The sequence below is a fragment of the Mustela nigripes genome, chromosome 15, assembly GCF_022355385.1.
Source record: "Mustela nigripes isolate SB6536 chromosome 15, MUSNIG.SB6536, whole genome shotgun sequence".
Lineage (NCBI taxonomy): Eukaryota > Metazoa > Chordata > Mammalia > Carnivora > Mustelidae > Mustela > Mustela nigripes.
This window is the reverse complement of record NC_081571.1, coordinates 24,420,628-24,442,787: the sequence shown is the minus strand read 5'-3', so window position 1 is coordinate 24,442,787 and position 22,160 is coordinate 24,420,628. Positions and strand designations below refer to the sequence as shown.

General features: G+C 40.8%; 1 protein-coding gene across 14 annotated transcripts in view; it reads right to left on the bottom strand.

Moving 5' to 3' along the window:
* Positions 1-2,187: 2,187 nt before the first annotated feature.
* The window catches only part of CAB39L (calcium binding protein 39 like), a 123,270-nt gene continuing 103,297 nt past the window's right edge, over positions 2,188-22,160 (bottom strand). For all 14 annotated transcript variants that reach the window (XM_059377919.1, XM_059377923.1, XM_059377915.1 and 11 more), the window contains 2 exons: positions 15,215-15,358; positions 2,188-4,296 (listed from right to left, as the gene is read on the bottom strand). In XM_059377919.1, coding sequence (XP_059233902.1) covers positions 4,117-4,296; positions 15,215-15,358 — 324 coding nt within the window. In that variant the 3' untranslated portion in view covers positions 2,188-4,116. The remainder of the gene's footprint in view (positions 4,297-15,214; positions 15,359-22,160) is intronic.

Sequence of the window (22,160 nt, the reverse complement as noted above, 5' to 3'; positions counted from 1 at the left end):
TGAATTAAGTGATGGTAATGGGGTTGTGAATTTTATGTGGCCTTGTGACTTGATGGTACGGTGTCAGTCGTCATACACCCTCCTCCTGACAGGAATCAGATGTGTGTCCATCAGACTGTTGCCTCATGGCAGTTCTGTGGCACTGGGCCATGGGATGAATGTGAGATGGAAGAATAGCTGGCTGGGCAGCAGCCACTCCTATCAGGAAATCTAAGCCAATCTTATGTCCAGCTGAAAAAGCAAGCCAAGAAAACAAAAGCAGGTGCAGTATTACAGTCTGAAATGAATACTGGCGTAGAGTCAAGGGATTGCTCAAAATGGCGGAGAAATTCAAGATTGAGTTCCTTATCCTATAGGTCTCATTTGATCTTCCAAACATGAGACAACCGAGAGGAACAAATTTGACCTTCTTCAACGAATCCAGCTTTTGAAGTCTTTTCACTGAGTTACCCTTGAGCCCTGGAATTCAGGATTCTCGCTTTTCTTTGGAGGCCATGATGGGGGAAGGGTCTGCCCCTCCTGGGGTGGAGAGCTGAAGAGCAGGTCTGCGGGGAGGGAGGCTGCCTGGGTATACATCCTAGTTTCCAAGGACACGGCTTTGGGGTCAGACCTCTCCCTAAATCCTGGCTCTGCAGCTGGCTGTCTGATATGGAGCAAGGTCCTCACCCTTTCTATAATTCAGTGTCCTCCTCCGTGAAGTGGATATGGAGGCCTAGTGCCAGCCAGGCTTATCATGCTGTTTTTCTTTTGCTTCACTACAGTAGTGACATACAAGCACTTTCCGTATTTTAAAAACAACACTGTATCCTTGCTCACATCCCTCTTCACATTTTTTTCGATCTTCTTAGGAAGACCACAGTCTAGCTTTATAGGTTTTGGACCTTTGTCCAACTGCAGGGCCCACTGCTGTATCCCAAACCTCCTGAAAGCACATAAACAGAAAGTTGGTGATTTCATGCCAAACATAACACACATAGTGTTTTGGAGAAAACAAACAAAAAAAAATAGAAGATATAAAATCTTAATTTCCTCTAATACAAGTAGACTAGAAGGATCTGTGAATCTACTTTGAAACCTTTCTCTTTTCATATGAAAAAATTGTAGCAACTTTCCAGTTTTTCATTTTCTTTTACATTATTATGATCTCTTCCGGGTCTTGTGTACTTTCCAGACGGCACTATGGCTCTATGCAGCTTTGTGTCACTCAAACCACTCTGGCTGGTCACAGGGGCTTTCAAAAGGCTCTGCCACTCTTCCTCAGTGTATATGCTGCCCCAGAACTGCCAGGATGAGAACCTGTGGAGGCCGACAGTTGAGAAAGGTTGCACAAGGGCCGTGTGCCCCCTGGCCTTTTCTCCAGGAGTAATCCTAACGTCTGGGCAGATGCCTGGCTTTAGCCGAGAGTCTTGTCCAAGAAAATCATGATCTCAATCCCTGATGTCTCACTCTGGGACTGACCCTCAGGAGCCTCCTGGGCTGCAGTGAAGGGCACAGAACACTTCCCGACACCCTGGACCTCCCCTCCTTCCCAGGCTTGAGGATGAACAAGGGAAGAAGAGCAGAGTTTGGCCTCAGGCCACCATCAGTTTGTATCCAGGTGTAGTCCGTGCAGTCTGGGGGACTTAAACTGCTTAGAGCCTCAAATATAAAATGGGAGTGCCTCTGGCTGTGATGTATTTGGTGGCAGGCAGGTACAGCTCCAGCAGTGACAGCCTCACTTGGACAACAGGACAGCAACAGGGTCATGGAGTTAACCAAGTGCCAGGGAAAATGGTGTGAGGTCTCCGGGCAGCCCGAGCACCCCCCAGAGGCCAGCCTGCCCTCCTCCCCCTGTGCTCCCTGTCTGGAATGAGGGCAGGAGCACAGATCAGCCACATGCAGAGGAACGAATCTGACCACGCAGTGTGTGGCACCTTTTTATTTAGTCAGTCTTAATTTAAATGTGTGTTTTGAAATAGCTTATTAAATAGGATGTTCTCAAATTTCGATTCTCACAATATTTACAGTGAATTTTGTGCAAACATATTTTGACTGTGAGCGTCTTGCTCCCCACCTTTCCCATTAATAATTTACAAATTTGTATCACACAAAACCCCAGCTACTTCATTAATGCCTCTTAGGCTCCAGTTTCGGGTCTGATGGGTACTGAACTAGAATAAGGACTTGCAAGCAAAGAACTAATTCAAGCCCAGAGGAAATAAAATGTTTTATTTATCAAAGGCCTTGCTTTCCAAATAGAAACATGTGTCCTAAGATGTTGTGGAACAGTGTTAGCAACCAAATGAACTTCCAATGGTTATTGAGCCTTCTCTCTCTCTTTTTTTTAGTATTTACTGTCTTCTCTTTCAATCAAATAAGTAAAACCAGAAAAGTTGGATTCTAAGAGACTCTGGACTGTCAGGAAACATTATAAAAATAATCTGACTTCAGTGAGGAAAGAATGAAGGTCATCAGTTGGCTGTGGGCTGACCCTCCACGTTGACGTGTCCCTCGGGGCCCACTCTATATGCCTCAGGAGTCCACGCTGGGCCCCTGCCAAGAGGGGTGAAGGCCTGCCAGCTAATTCTTCAGATAGAAAATCTACAGAGGGCACTGATCCTGGAGAATGACCCCCGGAGAAGCACCCTTCCCCTCTCGTGGAGAAACACCTGGTTGAAGAACACAGCACACGATATTATATAAAGGAAGCGTCCTTACAGAAGGCCACAACTCACAACTTGGAAACAGAATTCTGAAAAAATACACATTGTTATAACCCTAATGTCTTATAAATATAGCTTTAAAATTTCTTTTTATACACTTTATGTCTGAAACAAACCATAGCCTTTTTTGTTGTTTTTGGTCCATGTCTTTTTTAAAGAACACAAATTAAGCCCTTACTCATACCAGTATGCAAGAGAATATTTGAGACCATATATTTGTAGGTTTTCTACGTTTTTGATGAAAGCTTTGATGGGAAACTAGAGGGCCAGCTAATTAGAAAATAAACTGAAAAGATAAATTTTAGTCCTCTGAGAAGTTCTTCACACATTTATTCATTTGCCCTCCCAATGGCAATGTTCCCTTGTCTATAAAAGCGGGCTAACCCTCTGGACCCACGGTTTTGTACATGTGAGGCATCCCAATGCAATGATTCCTACTCTAAAGCACACTTTCACCATGAAAGAATTTTCCCATAATGACAGGAATGAAATATTCCAAATATTCCCCAATACTCCAGGAGTCAGAGCGAAACAACAGTGTTTATTACTGCTAGAGCTGTGGTCCTACACCATCTGTTCCAAGTTCTCAAGTGAGCAGGTCATACCCGCGGGGCCCGTGTCCCCGTGACCCCTGCTGAGCTGACCGGTCCTACTTTGGCCAAGCCAGTTCCTGGCTATCCGGGCTGTGGGTGCAGGGGGTACGCCAGGAGTGGGGTGCTGAGGAGAACTGCTCGGAGAGGGCTCAGGTCATTGAGTGGGACTGTAAGCAGAGAGAGGTCTGCGCTTCCATAGGAAGTTAGTCACGGTCAAAAGCAGACGGGCAGGGAACAAGGACTTGTGATGACTGAAAACATGGGCCTTGTCTCGCCAGAGCTTTCAGCACCATGAGAAATCCGTATGTCAAAAACTAATGATGTACTGTATGGGGACTAACATAATGTTACAAAAAAGAAGAAATCTGTACGTCCAAGTGCAGACGGGTGGAATGGCTTTGCGCCTCTCACCCCCACCCCCGGTTCTCTGAGGAGAACATAACCTTGAGGGCTCAGGGATGCCCGTCCTTCGGGCTTCTTTCTACTCGGTGGCCTGTGATGACTCAGGGCTCGGGTCTGCAAGCCCACGGCCCTGCTGCCTTTTGTCAACAAAGGGTTAAAGCTGTTTTTATCAACGTCTAAGACAATGGCTCTGATTTCACATAAATCATCACAGACTTGATTCAAATGAATACATTATTCTAGGTTAATCATTTTTTTCATTCAAATGTTTATATTCCTTCTACCCTGAACAATGAATTGAGAAGAACCAGGTTATCTCCTCCGAAGCCTTCCCGAGAACAATTACTTTTTGAAATAACACTTTCTGTACAAACTGAACAAATGAGACCGTGACTGTGGCGGGAGAGTGGCTGAGACTGTCAAGGGGTGGTTTTCTTCAAGTCCCGGATCTGTTTAATCAGGTAGTTCTTCTCATCGCTGAACTGCTCGTCGTCCGTCCTTTCCTTTTGGAAGCTACTCAGAAACTCAATGAGTTTGGGTTGATTTTTTAGTAGGATCTCCACAATAGGCTGTGTTTTGTGAGGACTGGCCACAAACACCTGAAATGAAAAGAAACAAATACCTCAGACAGGGAACGCACACCGGAGACAACACAGACCCTACTCGGGGTCCCCGTGAAGTCCCCCATTATGCTTCCCTATTGATGAAAATCCGTAGCTCCCCATCCAGAGCCTGTTCTGGAAAGCCAGCTGGGAACTCATCAGCGCTACTGTGAACAGTTTTTACTTTTACTTTGTTTTGATTTTAAATGTCTTAAATGTTTATATGTTCTTAACGATACAATCTTTCCAACAGAAAAGAACATCAGACACCAATATACTCACCAACAACTTGAGCAGATTTTTACATCTAATCTCGTTTTAAAGGAATAAAACACTAGAAATAGATGCAAACTCTCACTTTCCATATGTCCTCATCCCCTTAAGCAGTGTGCTTCCATCCCTAAGCATGTTTTTATCCTTTTTCTCCTACGACATATGTATGTGTGTGTGCGTATGCATACACCTACACACACACACACACACACACACACACACACACGCACACACAACATAAACAACACGTAGTATTTGAGTGTGCTTTTTTTAAAAATATAATTTAGTTTTTGAACAGGTAATATATTCATCGGGCTGAAAAATTCAAAAAAGACATCTCCCAGAGATTCCAACTCAGCAGATCTGGGCTGGAGGTCTGGCATTCTGTATTTTTCTGAAGTTCATAAAAGATTCTTACGTGCACTCCTGTTGAAACCATAATCCTAGACTAGTAACTCAGCTATAATATAAAAGACAGCAATGGCTATAATAACAGGACACAGTAACTCAAAACTATAATACTGATTGGCGTAATGTTTCTCAATGGACACACTTCTAAGTTAGATGGTATATATATATGACGACATGAGAAAACCCAAAAAAGTATGTGACTCCTATATACAGCTCTATGGTTTCATGTTCTGGGCATCTCACGCCTCTGAAGGGTTGAGTGCTTTACCACAAGGCCCCCCTGCCCCATCCCAGACTTCCAGCAGTGCATCCTCTAAACACGCTATGGACAAGGATGGGTTATGGGGGAAAGTGAAGGCTAAAAACTTGAGCCCTCAGTCATTGCTTGAGCTCAGCAATCATGAAGAAAGAAAAGAATACACAGGATGTTAAGGCCCTATGAGAGGGGAAGAAAAGGCTGTGCAGCGTCAAAGGAGGTGAACATAACATTAGATTTCTGAGTTTATTGTGTGACATGCAAGTTCGTCCATGAATCAGATTTTTATGATTGAAAATAGCCATTAAAAAAAAAGGGTCCAGCAGAGAAAGGGAACATAACATTCGCTTATGCTTACTTATATATATGTAAGTTCCTAGGGATTTGTCCATTTCATTTACATTATCTAATTTGTTGGTTAGATTACACTACAATTATTCATAGTATTCTCTTAGTGATTTTTAAAAATTTCTATGAGGGGATTGAATTGGTAATCAAAAACCTCCCAACAAAGAAAAGCCCAGGACCAAATGACTTCACTGGTAAATTCTACAAATTTTAAAGAAGAATTAACAGTCTATTTCAAATTCTTTCCAAAAAATAAAAGAGAGGGGAACACTTCCTAATTCATGCTATGAGGCTGGCCTTAACCTAATGCCAAAGCCAGACAAAGATATGACAAGAAAACTAGAGACCAATATCCTTTATGAATAAAGATGTAAAAATCTTCCCTAAGATACAAGCAGCCTGAATCTAACATCATATTAAAATAAGTATATGCCATCAACAAATGGAATTCTAGAAATATAAAGGAGATTCAACATAGTAAAATCAATCAATATAATACACCATATGTATGCGGTTGAACTGTGTCCCCTCAAAAATATGAATGTTTAAGTCCTAATCCTTGGAACTTTAAATATGACCTTATTACAAGCATAATCAAATCCAGATGAGGTCATACTAGATTACGGTGGGTCCTAATTCAATGAGTAGTATCCTTATAAGAAGAAGAAAATTAGGACAAAGAGACACATGGGGATGCACAGTTGTGAAGATGAAGACAGATATTGCAGTTACGAATCCAAGGAATCCCACAGATTGCTGGCAATCTAGAAGCTAGGAGGTAAGCATAGAACAGATTTTCGGGATGAACCCAAAAGGACCAAAAGGGGGCGCCTGGGTGGCTCAGTGGGTTAAGCCGCTGCCTTCGGCTCAGGTCATGATCTCGGGGTCCTGGGATCGAGTCCCGCATCGGGCTCTCTGCTCAGCAGGGAGCCTGCTTCCCTCTCTCTCTCTCCGCCTGCCTCTCCGACTACATGTGATTTCTCTCTGTCAAATAAATAAATAAAATCTTAAAAAAAAAAAAAAAAAAGGACCAAAAGGACCAAAAGGACCCACCCCTTCTGAGACAATAAACTTCTGTTGTCTTAACCCATTCAGTCTAGGTCTTAACCCATTCAGTCTTTGTTATGGCAGCTCCAGGCAACTGATATCTACCTCCAAAAGGACCCACCCCTTCTGAGACAATAAACTTCTGTTGTCTTAACCCATTCAGTCTATGTCTTAACCCATTCAGTCTTTGTTATGGCAGCTCCAGGCAACTGATATCTACCTCACACTGGAAACAAAAATTAACTCATAATCAATCTAAGACCTTAATATAGGAGCTAATAAAACCTTCAAAGGAAAATATAGGGCTCTATCTTCATGACCTTGGATTCGGCAATGGTTTCTTAGCTATGACATCAAAAGCATGAACAACAAAAGAAAAAAAACCAGATAAACTGAACATCAAAATGTAAAACTTTTGTGTAACAAAGGACATTATCAAGAGAGTGAAAAGACAGCACACAGCATGAGAGAAAATATTTGTAAGTCATATGTATGATCAATGCCTAGTATCTAGAATATATAAAGACCCCTTACAATTTAACAACAACGAAAACTTTTTAAAAAGGGGTAAAGAACTTGAACAGACATTTCTCCAAAGAAGATATGTAAATGGACAATAAGCACAGGAAAAAATGCTCAACATCATTAGTCATTAGGGAAATGCAAATCAAAACCATAACAAAGTGTCACTTCACAGGCACTAGGATGACTACAATAAAAAAAACCTGAAAACAACACATACTGGTAAGGAAGGTGAGAAATTGGAACCCTGTACAATTACACTGCTGGTGGGTGTGTAAAATGGTGCACCCTCTGTGGTAAACAATTTGGCAGTACCTCAATAAATTACACATTTAATTACCGTAAGACTAAAAATTCCATTCCAAAGTATGGATTAAACTGTGGATTAAGATAATTGAAAAACTCTGTTCAAATAAGAACTTGTACACAAATGTTTGTAGCAGCACTGTTCACAACAGCCAAAAGTCCATCAACTGATGAACAAATTGTGGCATATCCATACAATGTAATACTATTCAGCCGTAAAACTGATTGAAATATTGATCATATGGGTGAACCTTAAAAACATGTTAAAGAAAGCAGACTCAAGAGGCTATACAGTATAATTCTATTAATATGAAATACCCAGGAGAGGCAAACCCATTGAGACCAAAAGCAGATTAGGAGATGCCAAAGGCTTGGGGTATGGGAAAACAAGGAGTAACTGCCTAATGCCTAATGGATACAGCTTTTGGGTGAGGAGTATGTTCTGGAACTAGATAGTGATGATAGTCATGTACCACTATAATGGTGGTACATTATGGCATAAATATGGCATAAATATGCTATATGCCGCTGAACTGTACACTTTAAAATGGTTAGAATGGTGAAGTTTAGGTTACTACAGTACAGTAAAATTGTTATTTATATATGTTTTTAAAACATATATTTTTTTATTTAAAACCTGACTGGTTTACATTGTTAGAGTGCCTGACCTTTATATCATACCTATCAGTAGTACGTCAGAAGAGCCTTTTCTGAAGCCAAATTCGTGGGTCCTGTGGTTACTGTTTGTTTACAAGGGAGCTGCTGTGAAGTTTTAGGTAGAAATTGTCTGGCATTTTGTGGTAATTCTATAAATAACTCATAACAGTCTTTCTTTCTAAAAAAAAAATTAAATATATTGGACAAACTAAGCTTCTCTGTTTCAATCCAAAATAAATGTGAAATGTAGAAGAGTTTGGAGTCAGGCGTCATTGGATTGACTACACCGAATCCCCATACTGTACCCCTCACAAATGTTAAATTTGTTTTCTGGTTTTAAAATTTTCTTATTTTAATTCTTCATGGCTCTTGAACTGTGCTGCCTCTAAAGAGAGTTGTTGATTAGAGGCATGAGGCATCAGTGCTCAGTACCCTGGGGTGGGGGTGGGGGGAGGGGGGAAAGGGTTGGGCTGACTGCCCCAGTGAAGGCTGGAGATGAACCAGTACCATAAGGAATGCACTTCTGAATCAAGGTAGGATGAACCAAATCTTCTGAATATCATGTCCAGAATAGGGAGTTTCTTGGTTTTTTTCTCTGCTGGACACTTTTTCTTTCTTCCTGTTTTTTTAATGGCTATTTTCAATCCATCCCCAAACAAGTTAAACAAATGGAACTACCTGTGGCTTCTCTTTGTACAGTGTGGTCTTATTGGCTGTATCCCTTAATCTAAACATATTTCAGAAATATGACTTATGGAGTTCTCAAGCATGGTTAGAGAAAGGCAAATACCATGACCACAACTCAAATATTTTTAACTTAGAAAACTACGAATACTTTGCTCGCTATTTTAAACCTGAATGCTTTTTATGAAAGAGTAAAAAAAACAAAACAAAACAAAACAAAAAAGAAGCATGTCTTACACACACATTCATTCATTTCATTCAAATTCTATTTTGTCAAGAGGGATGTGCACTAGACAAGGCATTGGAAGGCCCGTTTTCTGCTTTGTTTACCTTACTGTCTGTGAGGCATGCTGTAAGCCTAGAATGCCTTGTACTTGGATTTGAAACTGGGACTCCCATGACCGTTACATGGAAGTAACTAAAAGCAAAATTTCATTCCACTGAAGTATAAAATAGGGCCTTTTCTTTCTAAAGGCTCACCCTCTTGAATGAATACGAGCTTGAGCAATATAATGTTTAGAATATCTTGACGTAATTCGTGCTGGTGTTGATCAGAGACAGTAATTTTTTTCCTGTTTAAGAAAGAAGGACCTGATTCCTACCCCTGCGAGCCGGCTGATATCTGTGAGCCCCAGTGAGCCCACAACAGGACCAGACCAGGCCCTACCACCTGGGCAGGGAGGAACAGAAACCCTAGGAAGGAAGGGAGGGTGCAGGAGGAGAGCAGGCCGGATGCTTCAGGATGCTCTCAACATCTCCAGCATCTCCTGAGATCCTCCTCCTCCTCAGGCCACCATCCTTATCACCACCCTGACTAGGAAAGTGACACATGTAGAAAACTAGGAAAACAGAGAAAAAGAGACACAAAGAAGAAAGAAAAAAAAAAATCTCTTAAATAATTCCTCCACCCAAAGATAACCACAGTGAACATTTGGTGTATATCCTTTTATTCTGTGCATATAGTTATATGTAAATATACTTTAAACAAAACTGGGCTTGCATTGTGTACATGGTGGTTTGTAAACCGCTTTTTCACTTAATATGTTCTTAATATTTACAGCTTCTTCTTACATTAAAGGAGCCAATCACCATTTAAAGGGTAGTCAGGGCTGTAATAATAGACATTATTGTTCTGACAACTGCTTTGGCATTTTGGAATCCAAGTCTTTGGGATCTACAAATTGCACACAGCTGTGGATTACATACGAAACTACAAATTTATTCCAAAATTACATGGAAAAGCCACTTTTAAAAATGTCTTATTCTAATAGTATTCACATTTCCTATTATAAATATTACTATCTTAATTTTCCTCTATCTTTTAAACTAAGCAATAATATCATAAATATGCAGCCTCAGGATGATCAAACCAAACTCTGAGTCATATATTAATATACTTTTTGGTGATGTTGATAAAGTTGGTCACTAAAACCCATTACAAACCTTTCTATAGATAAACATAGGCTTTATTATTTTATGAATTTTTATTTTTATTTTATTTTTAAATATTTTATTTATTTATTTATTTGACAGAGATCACAAGTAGGCAGAGAGGCAGGCAGAGAGGGGGGAAGCAGGCTTCCTGCTGAGCAGGAAGCCCAATGTGGGGCTCAATCCCAGGACCCTGGGATCATGACCTGAGCCAAATGCAGAGGCTTAACCCACTGAGCCACTCAGATACTCCTATTTTATGAATTTTTAAAGTATTTTAAAAAGTAGAAAAGAGAGGTGAAGTCAGGTTTCACTTTTTCTCCTCCACTACTCAGTGAAATAAAGGGAAAAAAAGAATTCAGATAAAGGCATGCCGCCATTGAGCACTCTTAATGATGAAACATTAAGTTGATATGAATACTTCTTCCCTGTTAACATTTTTTAGAAAAAATTACTAATATTATATCAGCTTAAAGCTGATTCCTAAATTTACCTGGCTCAACGGTTTTCTCCGTCAGTAGACTTAGATTTCGTATATCGTGACTGGAGAGGTTCGCCTGCTGAAAAAACAGGTCCTTAAGGAAGTGGGTAAGGAAGCAGGATGGTTAGGCTTTCACCGAATTAATTTGTAATTCTGCATTCTTTTCAGTAAGACCACAGGGAAATGATTCTCAACTAGGATGTTTCTTGTTCTGTATCTTTTTTTAAGGTGAATTGTCAAACCGGCCATTGTATTTTGGAAAGGGTGAGGTTGGAGCTTCTTGTTTTCGTGGAAAGACCTATTGCAGCCAACTGCGAGGATCTGAGAGACGGAGTAGTACACTCGGGAATATTTCTGTCCCGCCCATGCCTGAGTTCCAGCAGTTCTTTTTTTTTTTTTTTTTTTTTAAAGATTTTATTTATTTATTTGGCAGAGAGATCACAAGTAGGCAGAGAGGCAGGGTGGGGAGTGAGAAGCAGGCCCCCTGCTGAGCAGAGAGCCCGATGTGGGGCTCTGTCAGAGGATGCTGGGATCATGACCTGAGCCAAAGGCAGAGGCTTAACCCACTGAGCCACCCAGGTGCCCCAGTTCCAGCAGTTCTAAGAGATGAGCCAAAAGGTGCAGACCACCCCATCCCCAAGGATGGTAGGAAGTAGCATCATGGTCTTTGCTATGAAGGAAGTTAACAGAGAAAGGAAAGGGAGCTCGGCTCATACCGGATACTTGAGTTCCTATCAGACACATCTCTGGAAAAGCCAGGATCACAGAGACAAAGGTCTCATAGAACCTAGTATCTTAGAACCAGACTACTGACTTGAATGTACCTCTTGTACTTTACAAATGAGGAAACAGATCCAGATGGATTTGCCCAAAGTCACTGGTGGCAACTAGGCCAGAACGAAGACCCAGGTTTCTTGGCTTCCATCCAGTTCTTTCCCACCCACCACACCATCCTGCTTGTCCACAGCACAAAAAAAACATGAAATGGTATCTCATTCAATTCCTTGAAGTTACCAGCAAGCTAATGAAAATAATCTGGCAAAGACATTTTTAGCAGTGTGTTCCACAGTTTTTGCACCTTATGGAAGGTGTTTTTTTTGGGGGGGGGGGAGAACAACTATTAATACACAACTGTGAAAAAAAAAACCTCTAGGACTCATTACTTTTTCTAAATAACAAAATATTGTATTTGGCAAGTGAACAATTCAGTTTATACTTTGGTGGTGGAAACATAGGGTACACGGTAGGCCCAGTTCATACACATACAAGTAAACAAGTGGTCAGCTATTTTTAAATGCACCTACTCTGTCCAGTGATGAGAGGATCCAAATTCTGAGGACGGAAGTAGGTTATTTCTATTTGACCACCCACTGAATACTTCCATAACACTGCATTTTGAACAAAATTAAATGAAGCTTGTTCTCATCTAGGAGGATATATTAAAATTTCATGGGAGCTGAAGGACATGACACACAGCCTTCTATAGTTTCTTGGGTCAGAGAGTTCTTGAGAGGGTTTATCATTCCTACTGTGTAGACATCTTCCAGTGCCAAAGCCATCAATTTGTGTTTCTTCTGATTTGTATTTATTTTGTATGAAATAACTCTGACATAGAGCAGAGTATAACAAAACATATCAGACTCGTGTTCCCACTATGTGCTCTATCAAAATCTAAAATTTTTGCCATACTTGCCTTCAGATTTTTTAAAAATATTTTATTTATTTATTTGACAGAGAGAGATCACAAGTAGGCAGAGAGGCAGGCAGAGGGGGGAAGCAGGCTCCCCGCTGAGCAGAGGGCCCGATGCACCTGAGGCAGAGGCTTAACACAATGAGCCACCCAGGTGCCCCTTTCCTTATTTTTTAATAAAATAAAACACTACAGATGTAATTGGAAGCTATTGTCTCCTCTTCATGATGCCATCCTCCTCCCTATCCTTCCTTGCTGAGGTGACTGCTGTCCTAAATTTGCTATTTACCAACCTCATACAGGCTATTAGACTATAACTGCATAAGTCTGAATCCATATATAGTGCTGTTTTGCATGTTTTCAAACTTTAAATGAATAACATCTTTTTCACATTTGTTTCTTCCACTTGATGTCTGGGATTTGCCCACATTGATCTATATAACTCAATTAATTTTAACCCATTACTACATGTTACTGTACGAATATAACACAATTTATTTTCCCCATCTCCTGTTGATGACCATTTGTGTTTTTTTCCTCATTTTACACTATTCTAAACAATGTTGTGATAAACATTTTTGCGCACGATTCCTTGTGCACATGTAGAAGAGTATCTCTAAAAAATTGCTGAGGGGGCGCTTGTGTGGTTCAGTCAGTTAAGTGTCTGACTCTTAATCTCAGCTCAGGTCTTAATCTCAGGGTCATGAGTTCAAGCCCTGCATTGGGCTCCCTGCTGGGTGTGGAGCCTACTTAAAAAAAAAAAAATTGCTGAGAGATGAGATTTCAGGATTGAAGGATAGGTATACCTTCAGTTATTTTACTAAATTGCTCTTCAAAGTGGTTGTACCAACTTATAGTATATAGACAGCCCTCCAACCTTTCCAATAATTTTTTGTCAGACTTAAAACATTTTACCATTAAAGAATTTACCAAAGAATGTAAAATAATACCTCATTGATATTTCAATGGCAATTGCCAGTGTTACTTAGTAGGATGATCATCTTCCCCTACTTATCTTTCAGTTTCCCTCATCTGTAAATGACCAACTGCCTCCTTTGCCCACTTTTCTATTGAATTCTTTCTCTGAATGATTTGTTAGTTATATGTATCACATTCTATCCCGTCTTTTCACTTTGCTTATTCTGTCTTTTTTCTTTTTTTAAAGATTTTATTTTTTTATCAGAGAGAGAGGGGGAGAGCACAGGCAGACAGAATGGCAGGCAGAGGCAGAGGGAGAAGCAGGCTCCCTGCCGAGCAAGGAGCCCGATGTGGGACTCGATCCCAGGACGCTGGGACCATGACCTGAGCTGAAGGCAGCAGCCCAACCAACTGAGCCACCCAGGTGTCCCTTATTCTGTCTTTTTGAACAGAAGTTCTAAATTTGATGTAGTTAACTAAATACTTCCTATTATGTTTTGTGGCCACAGCTAATCTTAGGCCATTGTTCTACCACACAAATTTTAGAACCAGCTTGTCAAGGGCCAGGAGAAGTCCTGTTGGGATTTTGAACATCACTGAATGGAATTTATAAGTTAATTTGGTATTTGAATTGCTCTAGTGACTCTCTGGACAATACAGACCTGGTAGATGAAAGATGGACTAAAACAAAATTTTTTTATTAACCTCTCAAAGCAACAATTATATACCTTAGAAACTGCCATGTCTCTCCCATTTACAGATTTAAAAATTCAGTCACTGAGTAGACATTATAAATACCCCAAAAAAGCCTGGGATTCTCCTCTTTTTTTTTTTTTAAATTTATTTCTTATTTATTTTCAGCATAACAATATTCATTATTTTTGCACCACACCCAGTGCTCCATGCAGTACATGCGCTCTCTAAAACCAACCACCTGGTTCCCCCAACCTCCCACCCTCTCCGCCCCTTCAAACCCCTCAGATTGTTTTTCAAAGTCTATAGGCTCTCATGGTTCAACTCCCTTCCAATTTCCCCAACTCCCTTCTCCTCTCTATCTCTCCATGTCCTGCATGCTATTTGTTATGCTCCACAAATAAGTGAAACCATATGATAATTGATGGGATTCTCCTCTTAATTCTATTCCAGATATCTATCCTAAGAAAATAATCCTAAATATGGAAAAAAAAAAATAACCCAGCTGGATATAGAAAATGCTCATTATGGCATTCCTCTCAGTAGGAAAAAAAATGGAAATAACCTAAATATAAAAAAACAGAAATGTTTAAGTAAACTAGAGTAAACAAACCCAATGATTAACTGGGCCAATAAAACTCCTGGCTCTAAAACCCATACATAACAATAATGGATTAGTGTTCACTTCTGGCAAAGCATTAAGTGATAAAATTAAGATATTAATTTTGTGTACCATGTGAATACAGCTCCAGAAGAAACCGGTGTTATGGGGAGCTACTTTCCATTCACAGCAAAATACACTTAAAAAATATTTCTAAACAAGTAATAAAAGGGAGCAGTACCCTGGTATTTTTTCAGTGCTTCATTTAAGGCTCAAAGAAACACTTAAGGCAGAAAGCGAAGCATTCAAATTCCAACACTCGGGATTTGGATTCGGGCTCTATCGCTGATTATTTTAGTAACTTTTGGGAAACAGTATCCACCTATTTTCTCAGTGGAAAAAAATGAAAATATTTAGAGATAGGGATTAGAAACAAATGGGCATTCATTAAAATAACTCTAAAATTTCGTCCAAGTCATGCAAAATGGAAAGACTGCCTATTTCATTTTCTCTCAAGTATAAAGGAGTAAACAGCAGGGAGTTTGCCACTGGAAAGCGAAAAAAACAAATGCCCTGGTTATTTCTGCGGCACTTTACCTTAAAGACATGGAAGGCTTCAAACTGAATGTTGGGACTTTTATCTCGAAGGAGGTTCATCATCAGTTTGAGGTTCTCTGGCCTGCTGATGTACTTTGTCATAATGGCAAAGTTGTGTCGGTCCAGGATCAGCTCACCTAACAGCTACAAAAACAAAAAACAAGAAACAAAGAAACAAACAAAAAAACCCCAAAATCAGAGATATAATCTATGTGAAAATCATCTGATTCAAAATCTATCGCACTTCTCTATGAAAAACAAACTATAGATGTGGTTAGGAATGTTGATGTGAAAAAAAATGAAGAGGCCTTAAGTGCATCTTAGCATTTAGCACAGGCATGAAAGGCGTAGTTATTATTAAGTTATTTTAAGCTTTTCACACAGCTTTGCTAAAGTTGGTGATTAATGCATTTCTGAGTTTTTTTTTAAAGCCAGTCATTGCTGCAGCTTAAAAAAGCTCTCTTTGTAGCTCTCACCCAGAGCTAGCCAGAAACGAATTTATTATTTTCATTGCTCACTTTAATCTTGCTTCCCAGCACTGCATTGCTTCTTAGGCATTATGGTAGAATAAGAAAGAATAACCAAATTAATTCTACAGTTATACCTCCCTTCCCTGAATAAATGTACTCTAGTAGCTCACTGGGGAAAACAGGTTATGTCAAGTGAGTCTTACCTTCCCCTTAACTTTTGTTACAAAACCAGCTAAATAGCTGGGGGGTGGGGGGCGGGCATTAACCCTGAATCCATATTAAGCAAGTTTTTTTAAAAGAGTAAAACAAAACATTTTCTGATGACAAATTAATAGCTCCCTCCAAATGCAGCATTATTCCATGTTATGAGCTGAATGTCTGTGCCTCCCTAAAATCTACATGCTGAAATCCTAACCCCAAATGTGAAGGTATTGGGAGGTAGGACCTCTGGAAAGGAAGGATCGCAGGAATGGGACAGGTGTTCTTATCAAAGATACCCAGAGAGCTCTCTTACTGCCAGCACCTTGATCTTGGATTGCATAGCCTCCAAAACTATGAAAAATAAATGTTGCTTAAGCCACCCAGTCTGTGGCATTTTTATTATAGCAGCATAAACAGACCAAGACAATTTAAAACAAAATAAAAATATCCAAGAGTAGTCTTCAACTAGGAGCACAGTTGACCGCTCTTTACTCATAAACTTTTATTCTCATACAGGGGTAGCAATTCCTAAAACATCAGCAACAAGGCAGCTGAAATGTACCCTTCACAAAGTTTTGTATATGATCGACTTATTTCGAATTCTATTCACCAGACTTTTTCTGGAAGCCTCATGGTACTGACACTTACAGAAATCCTGGATGGGTGAAGAAAACACATGGAACTATGGGCTGGCTGGCTATCACAATACAGTCCAGCAACAGAACCCAAGAGGTGTGCATGTAGTGGGGTGTGTGTGTGTGTGTGTGAGTGTGTTTGGCTGCCAGTAAACAACGACCTTGCCTGTAATGCATCTTTTGTCTATTTAACAAATAAGAACTGCATACCTTAAGGTTATGTTAGTGCACAAAAATAATGGTTGTTAATTATAAGACATAATGACCATGTTGGATGTTAGCTGGTTAGTCTCAAACACGGGACAGTAGTCATGTAAACTGTTCATCTTCATTTTCCTTAATCTCTCTGCAGCATCTAAAGCTAACTGCACACTCTCCTGGAAACTTTTTTGCTCTTGGTTTCAAGGCCTCTGCATTCTTCTGGTTTCTTATCTCTTGCAGCTTGTTCCTTTGCTCCTGTGTTACTGTTCTCCTTCCTTCTGCTCTATACATGTAGGCGTTTTCCAAGTGGTATACGTGAATCTCTGATCTTTCTTCTCTCTCCAGTCTCATCTATGCCCCTGGCTTCAACTGTAACATTTAGGGAGATGTCTCCCAAACCTACCCTCGGAGTCTCAGTTTTTTCCTGAGGTCTATACCAATGCTTCTAACTGCCCATCTGGTGGCCCAGTGGATCGCTTTGCTGGCCAGTCACACTTGGCATCTCTGAAACCAGTTCCTTCCCCTCTTTGTTAACGACGCCATGGCCAGCCAGGCTCCTCGGGAAGAGCTGAAATCTTCCTTGGCTCCTTCTTTCCCTTGCATCAAATCTACATCCAAGGTCTGCCAATTTTCTGTTTGTAAATGTCTCCAGCATTCTTCCTTCTGCTTTTATTGCCAGTGCCCTCTTTGCAGCCTGCATTGCCTCTCACCTGCTCCTGGGCAAGCGCGCTGAACGGTCCCTTCTCCAGGCTAGACCCAACCCAATCCCTCCCGCTTGTTGTGCCAAACACACCTTCCTGAAGCTCAGTCCTATTCACGTTACTAATCCCACCGAGGGAGAGCACGAATAAACAAATGAGTCCCTGGATGCCTATGGATTCAGGGGGAGAAAATTAAACTCCTTAAGATGGGATTCAAAGGTCTCTGTGCTCCGGAGTCGCTTCTGCTTCCTTTCCTCGTTGTTCTGCCTCTGTGGCCTCACTCTCCTTGACCCCAGTGTTTCCCTCAGCTTTATTTAGACATAATTGACAAAACTGCCTATATTTGAAGAGCACGTCATGATGATTTGAAATATATTTACATCGTGAAATACTGACCACGATCAGGTTAATTAACACATTCACCCCCTCACAGCTGCCCTTTGGTTTGGTGTGTGGTGAGAGCGCCTAAGATCTCTCAGCAAATTTCAAGCACTCAGCACAGTACTCTTCACTGTAGTCACCAGGCTGTACATGGGATCCTCAGGACTTAGTCTTCTCATACCTGAAAGTGTGAACCCACTGACCAACACCTCCCATCCCCCTGCCTCCCAGCCCCTGCGAACCACCATTCTACCCCTACTCTGTGCTCTGTTTCTCCCCAGTTGTCCTCACTCTGCCTTACAGTACAGACTTACTCGCCTCTTTGGAACATAAGCTCCGTGTGGACGCGTATGAACTCTTGTTTGTGTTTGTCCCCTTTACAGCTTAACTGTGTGATGTGTGTGAGTGCTGCTGGGGGAAATAAAGTCCACAAAATGCAGAGAAGAAAGAAAGCAGTTCGATGATTGAATAAGCATATTCGCAACACAACATTATAGGTGATCTGTGCAAAAGACATTAGGAAGACAGATAAAACTCCACCTGATTTATATGGCCAAGCAGCCATGATCCCCTACATACATGTCTTCTCAAGAGGAAAGGTAAACCATTCCCGGTCGGAGGGCTTGACAGTGCCTTTCGGTATGCACCCCTCACAGTTCCCTCTGACCCACCTGGCCGCTAAGGAAGCTACTTGTTTTAGCTAATTGCCTTTATTCAGGTAATGAAGAGAATCATAAAACTCTTAGGTCTCTGACAAGCAAATGGTTACAGCTCAGAGAGAAGCACCAAGGGTAATTTCCCCAATGACATCGGGGACACAGGCGTGCCACCTTCCTACACGTTTACATGTCAGCAGGATGGCTCCCAGACTCTCAAAAAAAGACCCAGCCATTTTTGGTTGTAAAGCTGACAGGATTTATATACCCACATAAGATTTACATGGGCATTTATATAGCTATGCTTCATTGCAGATATAAATCTGTATATCTACCTACAGATTCTATATTGATATAAAGATATTTTTATACAAAACATATATAGAAATCAAATATAATACATATCACATGTATACAAATACATATATAGTACACACATAAGCATATCAAAAGGTCTTTCAACAATATATTGCATTAAAAAAATTTACCCTTAAAATTTGTGCAAACACACACACACTCAAGAATTTGCTGAAGTGACATTTATAAGTTAAATTCAGATTAAGTTAAGTCACTTTAATTTTTATTACAAAGGGATGCTTACATGTAAGTTTTATCCAATCTGTCCTTTGCTAATATAATTTCACTACTTTTCTAAAACAATCGTGTTAAATCATTTGACCAACACTGACTCTTAGCCATTAAATGTTAATCTATTTTAATTAATACTGATAATGACAAAATGCTGCATTTCATCTTAATACAATGCATTTAAGATGATAAAATGGAAAAAATTGTTTTTAGTTCTCTATATTAGATTTTATAGGCTTCAATATTACAGAGTAAAGCCAAGCACAGCAAGTAGAAATAATGAGGTTTTTTTAAACTTAGTGTTTCAATGAAATTGACCAGAGCCAGAAACAACCCCCCAAATTCTACCAAGCTTCTTTTGATTTACAATCTTTCTTGCTAGTAATTAAATGGCTTTGAAGATAGTAAGAAATAAATTCCTAAGCTCTGTCATGTGAGGGGAAGGAATTTCTCTGTTAATCATTTTTTATTGACATCAGGAATCTAAGCATCCCAAGGTAGTTCAGGAAAATTTAGAATATGATTACCAAAAGACAGCGGGAAGCAAGGGGAGTCAGAAAATAGCCTAGCTTTAAGACGGCTTATCACTTACAGAATACTGTAAGTATGCTCTTAAAAGAATCTAAACTCTCTTATTTTCTAAAATGATGAAACATCTATGTATAAAATATTACAGAATTCAGAGATATAAACATGGCTGGGTCAAAACAGAACATACTGCTACCATAGACCTAATTCTCAAAAGGAAAAGCCAACAGTGCACCAGCAGAGCTCTCCAAAACAACATTTTTCTATTAAGGACAGGAGTACACAACTCTCTCCTTGAATACAGGGAAATAAGACCATTTTAGTGATGTCTCTGCCTATAATCTAGCATTCAAAGAAGCCAAATCTTTAGTACCCATTTTAACAATTTCTACATTCTTAGATATCCTTCATCTGTCTTTTACTAGTTTCCTTTGGTGTCCAACCAGTGTTCGGTTTTACCTCACTGCAAATAAAATATTTGTGAGACATGCCACTGTAAAAGATTTTAGGCAAGAGTAGCAGCCAACATAGTATATCTGGGTGGCTTAGCAAAGAACAGGAAAGAGGCCTTCTGAGTGGGCTGGGGCATCCGCACGTAAGGAGGAAGCACAATCAAGTGGGAAAGGAAACGTTTCAGTACGCCACGTGGACTCGGTTGCTCCTTGCCTGTGCTGCTGGGTACAGTGCGGAGGTGTCTGGCCACAGAGCCACGCGGAAAGGGGGCTGGGAAGCCGAGAGCCAGGTGGCAGCAGAGAGCAGTGAGGAAGGAACCTTCTCACTGCCCTTTACTACCCACCAAATTTCGATTCCATATTGTACCAATCACACACGCGCTGAATTAACAGGCTTCTATTTTCAAGTGCGAATGCGTCCTGCCAGGGAGCTGATGACACCCTGAGAGCAGAATGAGTGCAATGGGCACAGGAGTAGGAAGGGACAACAGCGGAACATGAAGGAAGAAGTGGGAAGAAGACCCAGAAGGGAGATGGTTAGAGGAACACCTGTTAGCTTTGTAACTTCACCTAAGGCCCTAGAGACAGTCAATCAACAGAAAAATTTCTATCACCAGTTCCTGTCACTGTTGAAAAATGGGACAAGGATAAATTCTAAAGTCTCTGACTCTCAGCTTTCTTGATCCCACTTTAGTTCCATAGCCTTAGTTTATACCAATGCTGCTACTTTGGTTCAGGACCTTATGGATTCCCACTAAAAAAGAGGGAGGATTTAGAAAACGTATGAGAGATCTCAGAGCACTGTCAGGTCTGTTTACTGTTCCGTTTCTCCTTCCCTCCGAGGGCAATGATGTCCTATAATACAGACCAGCTCCCCTGCTTTGGCTGTGCTGTAAAGCCCTTCACAAATAAGGAATTCTGTTCTTCAGGTATGCAGCTGTGGCAACAGGATTCAGCCTTATCTTCAAATGCTTTTAACAAGCTTTCTGGACCTGGGAGAGCATGGCATGATGTCACTGCCTTTGTCTGAAGCTCGATCTCCTCAATCCAGGCTCCAGCAGCAAGAGCAGTGAACCCAAGGTATGTTTTGTTTTCTTTTCTTTCTTTCTTTCTTTCTTCTTCTTCTTTTTTTTTTTTTTAAAGATTTGATTTATTTATTTAACACAGAGAGAGGGAGAGATCACAAGTAGGCAGAGAGGCAGGAAGAGAGAGGGGGGGAAGCAGACTCCCTGCCAAGCAGAAAGCCCCATGTGGGGCTTGATCCCAGGACCTTGAGATCATAACCTGAACTGAAGTCAGAGGCTTAACCCACTGAGCCACCCAGGTGCCCCCCAAGGTATGTTTCTCTGTAGATCACCATGTATGGCTTTCCACACAAGGGGAAACTCAATAAAGAGTGCTGAATGACTGGCTGAAATTAGCATGCTGACTCCCGGCCCCGCCGCCAGTGCGTAATGCTGGAACAGCAAGGGCACAAATTCAGGGGAAGGCAGATCACAGCTAAGGCAAAGTCAGGGGTAAAGTGAATTGATAAAAATGTCACACAAAATACACTTTGTTTATCACTTCAGTTAAAAGTGTATTCAAGGGGCACCTGGGTGGCTCAGTGGGTTAAAGCCTCTGTCTTCGGCTCAGGTTGTGATCCCAGGGTCCTGGGATTGAGGCCCACATTGGGCTCTCTGCTCAGGAGAGAGCCTGCTTCCTCTCTCTCTCTCTCTCTCTCTGCCTTTCTGCCTAGTTGTGATCTCTGTCTGTCAAACAAATAAATAAAATCTTTTTAAAAAAGTGTATTCAATATTTAGAACCAAACACATTGTTCTATGAATGTCATTATCCCAACATGTAAAACTAATATGTGATGTTTAGTAAGCCCAAAAATCATATAAGTGCTTGACAAAGCCAGTCAGTTAATACCTGCCAATAACATTCTTTGGACTATCTGGGTGGGATCTGAAGGGTAGATAGAGATGCAGCTCTAATGGACATCCCACTCCCACTGGAGCAGTCCTACCTCCTCTTGACCTGCTTCTAGGCACTTTTTTAGAAAATTAATTTATTTAGTTGAAGCCAGGCTGGGAGGTAGGGGAGGGAGAGAGAGTCCCAAGCAGACTCTGTACTGAGTGTGGAGCCCTG